At 46.3% G+C, this 10,637-nt stretch overlaps 1 protein-coding gene across 1 annotated transcript in view; it reads left to right on the top strand.

The window, feature by feature from the left end:
• Nucleotides 1-581: 581 nt before the first annotated feature.
• Nucleotides 582-10,637, top strand: part of ETV6 (ETS variant transcription factor 6) — a 234,745-nt gene continuing 224,689 nt past the window's right edge. The window contains exon 1 of the mRNA XM_080659934.1: nucleotides 582-732. Within this exon, the coding sequence (XP_080516060.1) occupies nucleotides 700-732 (33 nt within the window). The 5' untranslated portion in view covers nucleotides 582-699. The remainder of the gene's footprint in view (nucleotides 733-10,637) is intronic.

Raw genomic sequence — 10,637 nt, 5'->3', positions numbered from 1 at the left:
AGGGGCGCGGCGGGAAGGGCGGGCGCCCGCGCCGGGGCCGCGCGGCGGTGGGTGGGCTGGGAGCGCCGCCCGCCTCGCCCGCAGCCCGGCCCCGCGCGGCCCCGCTCCCCGGTTTCCTCCTCCCGCGCCCCTCCCCCCGACCGGCTTTTATTTCCCCGATGCCGGGCTGTAACCCGAGCTTTTATTTCCTGGTGGCTCCTTTAAGAGACCGAGCTCAGTGCTGGGAATCCGCGTCAGTTTCTGCCCTGAAACTCTCCAGATCAATGAGCAGAGAGCTTTCTCAGTTCTGCCTTTCAGTTTCTCTCTTCCAGGAAGGAAAACATTCGAGAGCGAGCGAGCGAGCGAGCGAGCGAGGGCGAGCGGCGGGAGGCGGGGGGCGGGGGCGCCGGCCGCGGGTGGGAGGAGAGAGCGGGAGGCCGGCCGGGCTGCGCCCCGGGTCGCCGCGCCGCGCCGTGACCTGCAGACCCCGCCGCCGCGCTCGGCCCGGCTCCCACGCCCCCGCCGCCCCGCGCACCAACTCCGCCGGCCGCCCCGCCCGCCCCGCGCGCTCGCAGACCCCCGGGGCGGCTGCCGGGAGAGATGCTGGAAGAAACTTCTTAAATGACCGCGTCCGGCTGGCCGTGGAGCGTTTCTGGGTTGGGGAGAGGAAAGGAAAGTGGAAAAAAACTGAGAACTTCCTGATCTCTCTCGCTGTGAGACATGTCTGAGACTCCTGCTCAGTGTAGCATTAAGGTAAAGATCTTCTCCCCTTCCTCTCCGGGACCGAAACCCTTGAGCGGCAGCGGCCAGGGCAGTGGTGCTGGGCGCTTCCGAGGGGGCTGTGGCAGTCGCTCTGTTGGCAGTAAATTATTTGGGGCGCCTGGGAAGGAGCTGCAGCTCGCGGCGGCTGCTGTACCCTTTAGTGTAACCTTGCTGCTCTCCGCCTTTCCCCCCCGCTGAGCCCCCTGTAGGCTCCATCGCCCCCAACCCACCCCCTTTCCTTTTGACAATGAGATGCCCGTCACAATTGGTCAGGAGGAGTCCGAGTGGTCGCGAACTGTAAAACAGCCCCGTAATTAGTGCGCTTAAAAAAAACAAAAAACAAAAAACTAAAACCTGCTCCCTACTCCTACTCCCAACATGTGACTGAAATGTAACTTTTGTTCCCCGAGGGTGGTCTCCTTAGAAAAAAAAAAAATGTCTCCAGCGCCTTTTAGGGATGGAATAATTTCATTTTTGAAGGACTCCCTGGGTCTGATCAGACAGGATTTACCCCCCTCCCCTCGGATGGTAATTGCAAGCGCTTGTCGGAGAGACAGCCCTGGTGTCAGCTTTTCCTGGGGCATTGCACAATGAATGTTTTTCTTTTCTTTCTTTCTTTTTTAAACCAAGGTGAATAAAGTTGCTGAATGGTTATTTTACTCAGATGCATATGAAAGTTGAGCAATCCCAAAAGTAGAAAACTCCTGTGATGCAGGGAGAGAGGGAATTCTCTAAGTGAAACAGAATGACCTTCCCTGTTTGACAGTGCGGAGAGGATATGGAAGAGGAGAAATCTCCGGGCTCTCTGGCCATGTTTTGCGGTATTGTACATGCAGGATAGTGGGTATTTGCAAACACTTACAGGTAGTTGTGTGTGTGCATCTGTCCATCTACGGCTCTATCTAGGCTGGCGGTGCTGTGGTTTGTTGCATCTCAGAAGTTGTTGGAAAGTTTGCCACCCCGGAAAGTCAGAATGATTTTGCCCATCTCCACCAGTTATTTTTCCCGTGGCTGCATTTCTCGTGCACTTTATTTATTTCACGGTTCCATCAGTACCCAGGTGGAAAAGCCTTCTGCTTCTGTGAGAGTCTGAAGCTGCTGAAGTTTGCTTGGTTTTCGGTCTGGCCCACTGAGTGTGTGTTCATTGAGGGGACACTGCAGAAACAATGAACAAATAACCTGTTTTCTTTATCTGTGGGGAATTAGAAGAACCTTTCCTGTTGGAACACTGCTTTCCCACTAGGGTCTGTTTAGAGGAAACACAGTGTTTTATCATATTGGCTTACTAGGTTTTCCTACTTATATTCAGATTTTGGTGTTTCTTATCAGGAAGGATTTTCATGGATGTGAAGTAGGGCTAATGTGAACTGGAAAGGTGGGTTGGGTTTCTTTGTTTTTGCCTCACAAAAACGCCCAGCGGAACTTTCAGGCTTCTGGTTTGTACATATCTGGGGTGGCAGTACTTCTGTGATGGAGGGGTGTGTGAGGATAAAGAAGTTAGGGTACTTTGATACTTTGAAACCAGTTTCTTTTGCTCTGTAAATTAGACTCCTCATTCAAGTTCAGGAAAATCCTACCCTATGGTTAATCTAATTTATCTGACACTTCATAATACAAACACAGGCAACTAAATAATAGGATATTAAATCCGGTAAATTGTATTTAGAGCACCAGTAAATCCGACATCGGGAAAACCTGGGCCAACGATGGGCAATAGTTTTAGGGTGAAACAGCAAAAAAAAAAAAAAAAAAAAAAAAAAATCCTTTCTGTGACTTTTCTTGATACTTCTTCTAAAGAGACTATTATCCCCACTATTCTGATGGGCTCATGTTCGTGTGCTGCAGGCAGGAGTCCTACCAAGTGGCTCATTTCACTGTATTTTAGTGGGAAAAGAGTGCAGCGGCCCCATCCCACACCCACGCATACAGAACCGATCAAAAGCACAACACAACACGTTCTTAAATGTGACATAAAAATTGTGGCCATAGTTTGCATATCATTTCTTACCCCCTGAGTTCTTTTTAGGTGCCTCTTTTCGTGACTGTATTTCTGTGGAATTAAAATAAATTTAATGTTCTTCACTAGTAACAGAAGTACCTCTTTTATTTTGGATTGTTCTTTATGGGACAAGTATACAGACTTACTGACTTCTTAGACTGTGTGTCTGTTTCGGCGCATGTATGTGAAGTGTATTTTTCTGAGAAGTTTGTTTAATTCACAATGTTCCAATAACAAGCGCTGGAGATCAAGGAGTGGGATTATTCCAGGTCATCTGAAAATGTTCTGGCGATGTGCGCAGTGTTTCATTTAGTCCTTGGGATGTGGTACAGTGCATAATGAGATGTTTGCTGGGAACCCACAAGCAAGTACTGGGACTGCTTCTAGAGTCCGGTACACAAAAACTTTTCTGTGGAGTGGAGAGTGGATGTCAGAAGCTTTCAAGGATGAACTGATGAATCAGATGTGCTGAAGACATGTGACACGGAAGGTCTGTGTATGTGGAGAGATTTCCCTCGCTCCTCCCCGCTGAAACTTGCCTCACTTGCTCTCATGCCTTACAAGCAGGTGGTCAGCAGGTAGGCAGTCCCTCAGCAGCTGGGGTGATGGAGCACGGAGCAGCCTGATCAGCGGCGGACACAGAGGGAAGGACTTTGTTTACTTGTGAGCCGTGTCTGCTGTAATAGAAAAGAGAAGTGTGCCATTGAGGTGGAATTTCCAAGGTGAAAGTTTCTGAGTCAGTCAGTGACCCCTTTGTAAGCACTGCTTATGTGGTGCTGGTTGCCAACGAATGCCTGATATTGGCGTTTATATTCCTTTTGTGCTTTCTCAGCATGTTATCGTCACCTCGGGGAGTTAATATCAGACCCAGGTTTTACAGTAGAAGACAGGTTGGCCAGCTCAAGGTCACCTAAACCATCACCGAGCCTCACTCTTTCTCTGCATTGGGCTGCCCGCATGTGTAGTGGCACTCTCTTCAAGAGAAGTGAAATGCTTAAATTTCTGACCACATGGGGTTGTTTAAACGTAAAGACAGTGACAACTAACTACATAAAAAGTGCAATGACCTCCCCACCCCCCGCCCCCAAGGATTGAGTGGCTGACTGTGCTGGTCACAGGAGGAAGGAAGAGGCTGTCTTTTCCATCATCAGCCTTCACCTTCAAGTCACCTGTTCAGTTTTCAGTTCAGCCAAGTTGCAGCGGAAAGTGGTTATGGCCCAGTAGACACAGTCCTCCAGGAGGCTTGGCACGGACCTTTAGGCGGGGAGCGCTATCCAGAAAACAAAACCTAATCATACAACTTCTTTGGTCCCCCCCGCCCCCTTCCCTGCCCTCTGTACTGGTTGGCTTTCTTAGCCGAGGAAATCTCTTTTTATTTTGCTGCTAACGGGGAGACTCTCTGGGTTTCTCCTGTTGGACTCTGAGCTCCTTGAGTTTAGTTGTGATTAACTTTGTGTCCTAGTACCTATCTTGGCACCCGGCACAGCAATGTTTCTCAGTAATGTTTGCTGATTTGAAGAGAGGCATGGGACGAGGTCATTGCCCTTCCCTCTGCCTGTCCCTGTGCACCTCAGGGTGACTTACCACCTTCACCTACTAGTTTGCATGAAATATTTATTTTTTTTAAAATATATTTTTTATTGATATTTCACAGAGAGGAAGGGAGAGGGATAGAGAGCTAGAAACATCGATGAGATAGAAACATCGATCAGCTGCCTCCTGCACACCTCCCACTGGGGATGTGCCCGCAACCAAGGTACATGCCCTTGACCGGAATCGAACCCGGGACCTTTCAGTCCGCAGGCCGACGCTCTATCCACTGAGCCAAACCGGTTTCGGCTGCATGAAATATTTAAATAGGACACCTACAGCACTCCCTGGGTGTCTGTCCAAAAAGAATCACCAGTGGAATTTTGGTATAATAATAATGTTTTATTATTTTGATAAAAAATTTTAAGACTATTTTTGTGTCTAAACAGAGAGACCAAAATAAAAGGACTTGAGTCAAAGATACAGCAAAGGGACTTAGGAATGACCTTAGAAGGTTCAACATAGCAGGCTCTGTTTCCCCCAGTTTCTTGTCAGTTGAATCAGGGAACTTTCAGAGCTGAAAGACCTTAGAGATCACCTGGGCCAACGCCCCATTTTTATAGAGAGGAGGTCCAGAGGGCTGAATGGTTTGCTTCAGCTGATTGCTGACCGAGCCAAGTTTAGAGCCACACAGGCCTCCTGGTTCTCAGTCCTATAAAAGGCCAAGGAAATTCGATACAATAGGTCGCACTCTCTCTGGCACTTCCTAGCTTGGTCCATTTTAATCACAAGCCAGCTGGTATGAGGGCGCGGAGGGCAAGGAAGATGGTGTGTGGGGGGAACATTGGGCCCAGAAGGTGTATTGTTAGATGTGAGGAGAGGAAGGAGTAGGAGTAGGGCTGAGGGAAGAACGGCTTGATGGACTTGTATTGATGCACCATTTGCAGCAATATTTTTTTTTTATTATGGTACAAAACACATAACGTTAAATTTACCGTCTTAACCATTTTAAGTGTACAGTTCAGTGGTGTTAAGTATATTCACATTGTTGTGCAACAGACCTCTAGAACTTTTTCATCTTGCAACACTGAAATTCTATACCCAACAAACATTAATTTCCCAGCCGTTGGTAACCACCACCTTTTTCCTTTTCTGTTTCTATGATTTTGACTACTTTAGATATTTCATATGAGTAGAATCATACATTATTTTTATTTCACTTAGCATCATATCCTTGAGGCTCATCAGTGTTATAGCATGAGACAGGATTTCCGCCCCCCCCCCCTTTTTTAAGGCTGCACAATATTCAAATTTTGTGGAGATGCCACATTTTCTTTATCCATTCATCTGTTGATGAACACTGGTTTACTTCCAGCTCATGGCTGTTGTGAATGAAGCTGTGGTGGACAAGAGTGGGCAAAGCTCTTTGAGATCCGGTGTTGAGATCTTTGGATATGTACCCAAAGATGGGATGGGTGGGATGCAACATTGCTTTTTACAGCATGTGAGGGACTGGTACTTCCGCTTTGAGCTGAGGGCACTGGACCTGTTATCAGAACTGAGGAATCCTTGAGTGGACCAGAGGCTCTTTTATCCAAGGGCAGTCAAACTTGCACCTCAATTTGTGTGTGGTGAGCTCTCTGTTTCAAACAGTATCAGGTAAATAAAAACATGGCAGCTGGTCCTAGGGAGGTAGCTCACCTCCTTCGCATAGGCAAGTCAAGGGTAAAAAATACCCCAAAAGGGGGCACCAGGAGAGATAGAAATAAACCAAAGTCTGTAAATCTGAGTTGAGCTGTATTTACACTGAGGAAGGTTGGGGGCAAGGGAGCAAGGGGGTTGTTGGGACTCAGACTCACTTGAAGAGCAGTTGCATTTTATTACCGATTTTCCAAAGTTGTTCTTTGGTGGATCTCCCAGCTGAGTGAATCCGTGTCAAATGAAGCCCCCTATGGTGTGGGGTACACAAATGACATATTTTTTTTCCGTGAATGCTACTTTAGAAAGAACAGTGGAGTTTGTTTTCTGGCAGAGTCCTTCGCTGCTGTATTTGTTGTGAGGTGTGTGTAAGAATCCAATCTCTGTGTGTATTTGTTGAATAGAATGAGTGTGAGAGTACTCAGGGTTCTCACGCCAATAGGGGCCCAGCTTAACAATGCTTCACTGCCAAACCTAGTATTCGGAGAGAAAAACACCAGGCTAAATTAGTGAGCAGTTAGAATTATAGCCTGTGACCAAACGAACACAGTTTTATTGATTTTTGAACATATAGCAACCAAACTTAAGAAAATGTTGCCTCCTGGGGCATCTCAGGGTGAACCTCAGCGCATAGGCAAAAGCGATTTGCTTGTGTCATCATTGGTGAGAAACCAGTGCTACTGTGTGTTTCACACTGTTTCTTCAATGTCAGAATATTACCACAGATGTATTATTTGCTTGATAACCCTTCCTAGATTGTGAAAATATACAGTTCAGCCTGGTCTTTGTCTAAACGATGTGGAATTTTCGGAGTATGGGCAGGGAAGGGGGGCTGACTAAGGAAGGAGTTAGCCTGTGTTTGTTAAGTGTGGACTTCCAGATAAGCATTTCAGCTCACTCATCCTATGGACCAGGCTTAAGGGAAATGTAGAACTCTTGCGTTTTTGGAGCTTTATAAATTGTAGGCAATTAAAGGTGTTTGTGTACCGTTTTAGTGGTTTCTACAGTTCCTCCTCTTCCTCCTCCTTCATCATCATCATCACCCCCATCATTTAGTGAATGGTCCTTGTGTTAAGTGTTTTATTATATTATCTCATTTACTTTTAACAGCTCTCTGGGGGACGCATTTTTTCTCCCCATTTTACAAATGAGGAATCAAAAGCCCAGGGCAGTTAAGCGATGGATTGGCCTGAGATCTCGCAGGCTGTACCTGGCAACCGCAGGGCTAGATTCTCCATCATGGGACTGCAAATTCCAAAGCGTGTTCCATGACACTGGTCTGAAGTACAGCTGTTTGTATGAAGAAAATGAGAAAACTAAGAGTGAAGGGGCGATGGTGGGGCTTTACATCAGCCAAGCGGAGAGGCAGGAATAGAGCTGCGGGGAGATGTTTCCTGAAGTCCTGACTTTTGTTCCCTCTCTGGTTCCTCTGAAGGCGGGTTGTTCTATTCATTGCTCTCATAGAAGGGATGGCCAGGTGGTCACCCCGGGCCACCTACCTTGGGACGAATGTTCGGATCTTCCATTTTTATACTAATCTGATGTTCTCTAGGCATATTTTGTCTTTCAGTGGGCTTCATTTTGGGCCCTTCATGTTTTTCTGAGAAAACTTTCCTTTTCCTCTCTGCCTCTCTCTTCTTCCCCGATGCCTAAGTACTCCTTCGTTCAGTGGGTGACAGGCTGAAGCTGTCCTCATCCTGTCCAGCCTCGGGGCTAGACACCTTACCTGTGCCACTTCCTGGTCAGACTCTTCTCCTTCCACAACTTTTCTTTTCCCTTTAAAACTCTGTAAACAATCCATGAACACAAAGTTGTTGGTGGTGTTTTAACTATCTTTCATGTACATCTTTAAAACTGATTTCTAGGAATCTATATGAAGTCTATTCACATGTTGCCTGATTGTCCCCCACTATCAAAGAAATGATTTTTTTTTTCTTTTCCATTCACGTGATAGGGTGACCATACTGGCCTTGTTACTTGAATGAAGAGAGAATTTTCTGGCTTTTACTTCACAAATCTCTATAATGCACAGCTGTAATGAAGTATGTTTTCAGAGCAGATATAGAGAAGGAAGCAGAGAGAGATGTGTTAATAAGAGTAATAACCCAAATTTTTCATGTAACAGATGAGGAAACTGAGTCCCGTGGCTTTTATGTTATTTATTTTTAAAAAATGGAATTTATAGGGGTGACATTGGTTCGAAAAACCATACAGGTTTCAAGTGTACAGCTCAACAAAGCATCATCTGCACACTGCCTCATGCGCCCATCATCCTAAGCAACCTCTCTCTCCATCCCCTTTCCCCCCGACTTTGCCCACGTCCTGGCTTTTAAATATAGCCCGCCTGAGGTCCCATTGTTCATTGTGCCTGAGCCAGAGTCAGAATCAGGTATTCTGTCCTCGGGCCATGTCCCTCTAACAGTGTGGCAGAGGAAAATTGATAAAAAACGACAAGAACTCAGGAAGCATAGCTTCATTGCAATGATGCATATAGAGTTAAACCCCTCTGTACGGCAACACACCACGACTGATGATCTTTATAATCATTAATTATGACATCCCAGTTAAATTATGAGATTTAAGAAGTGAGGGAATACTGTAATGCACTTTGCAAAGCTCTCCAACAAAAATGGTTGCATAAAATAAGGTTACGTTTCCAAAGGCTACATTTCCGTCATCTGGACGAAAGGCCTCTGAAAAGTACCTGACTCCCCAGTGAAGCCAGGAAAGAGCTATCCAGTAGATCTGCACGCTCACCAGACCTTGTTCTCCTCGGGGGTATTTTCCCTCGGTGTGTGGGAGTCAGACATACGGAAAACGATCTCATTTCCTGAATGACCTGAAAAGGATGTGTCGCCCTGCTGGTGCGAGCGTGGTGGGTGCTTAGTGATATAAGATTTTGATTCTTATTTTATTCTGTTTGATGTTGTTCTTTAGTTCTTAACTGTGAGGGTGATTTCCCTCAAGGGGATTGTAAGTTGCTGAGAAGAGGCGTCCGGTCATTGCCCTACTGTGAGTGCTTCTAGGGGAAGAACACAGACACTGGAGTAGACAGAACTGAGAGTGAATTCTGGTTCCTGAACTTGTTCATCTTCATCTTGAAGCTTGTACCTCATCTGAAGTGCTAATAAGAAGACCTGTCTCTTAGGGCTGTTGGAATATGTAAATTCTCTAGTCCAATGCTTTACAGTGCTTAAAAAAAAGAGTCCTTCCTCTTTGTAATCCTCCACATTATACAGCTGAGAATACTCGGAGGCCAGAGATGTTAACCGTCTTGTTCAAGCTCACATGGCTAGTTCATGGCCCTTCCTGAACTAAAATCTAGGCCTCTCATGTTGGCTGACTCCCAGCAAGTGCGCCTGTCACTACCCCATTGCGTTTCTCACAGGGCTGGGGTCACTCAGTCAATGCTCAGAAAAGCTCTTATTCTCACTTTAATTGAATACTCGCCTCAACAGCAGGAGAGACAAGCCAACTGCAATTACAGGATAATAAATGCCTTTTGCATCTTACAGTAAAGTTTTGAGGGCATAGCTAGTATGGTTCTGAATAAGTTTCCAGAGATGAAAGAAAAGGAAAAAAACCTAAGCCTGGAAGTACTGTGCAGTGACTCTAACTGGCGTTATTACTCAGCACGCAAGCATTCGAACCTATTCAGGGATCTGCTTGTTCGTACAGTTGCTTATTATTTGTGACTCGGGTGAGTCTTGAAAGGGAGCATCCATTCTTCAGTCTGCTTTTGTTTAACAGGCGGTCCCATGTCTGTCTGACCACAGAACAGACACTGTTTGCTGTGGGGCGGTGAATTTCCAGTTTTAAGAGCGGGGAATAGGCTCTTAGTGGAAGTTTATACAGAAGCATTGGAAAAAGCCAAATTTGTTACTTTGGGACATGCGGGAACCTTCATTTTTAGTAGATGTTAAGAGACTGAAGTATCTGTTTTGAAGTATCTGGGGATTTAAAACGCATTCCTGAGTTTTCCTGTGTGTGTACATGTTAAACGAGAAGACTGGAAAATGACCCTTTTTGAGGAGAGAATGTTAGCTGCCTCTTCCGCTGACCCCACGAAGCAGGTGTGGAGGAGAAGAAGGAACTTGTGAGGTGTGCTCCTCCGCCCTCCACCTGGAAAACACAGTGAAAGTTTGTGATTTCTTCTCGCTGCTTTGCACCTCCTCCAGTGGGTTTTGATGGGCTGTGTAACCCTGTCTTTCTGAAGACTGATCTGTAGAATGAGGTCAGTAATCCTGCTTCACTCACATCCCCTGTACTCAAGGAAGTAGAAACCAGAGATTAGATGCTGACTGTAAAGTATTTCCTGGAAGAAATGAGCTACAGATAGAAATCAGCCTTGCAATTTAAAAAATCCAACCCCGAAGAGCAGCCTGTTTGTCTCAGAAGTTGCCTGTTTCCCTAGCACAGCGCCTTGTCCCCTCCGTGGGAGTGTGTGTCTAGGTGTGGCCCTTGTGGCCCCAGAGAGGGAGGGCGCAAGTGGCCACCTTGCTGTGGGTGTGGTTGGGAACAGTGCTGGGACTCTAATGAAGAACCCAGGTCAAGAGACAACTTAGAATTAGTATTATTCCAGCCTAATGTTGGATACCCGGATAAATAGATCCACACTGGAGTGAGCAAAAAGAAATGTAATACAGATTTTACAAAAACGGGAATGGGA

This window comes from Plecotus auritus, assembly GCF_963455305.1.
Source record: "Plecotus auritus genome assembly, chromosome: 3".
In the NCBI taxonomy this organism is placed as follows: Eukaryota; Metazoa; Chordata; class Mammalia; order Chiroptera; family Vespertilionidae; genus Plecotus; species Plecotus auritus.
Note: the sequence above shows the minus strand (reverse complement) of the source record. Positions and strands in the feature narration are given on the sequence as shown.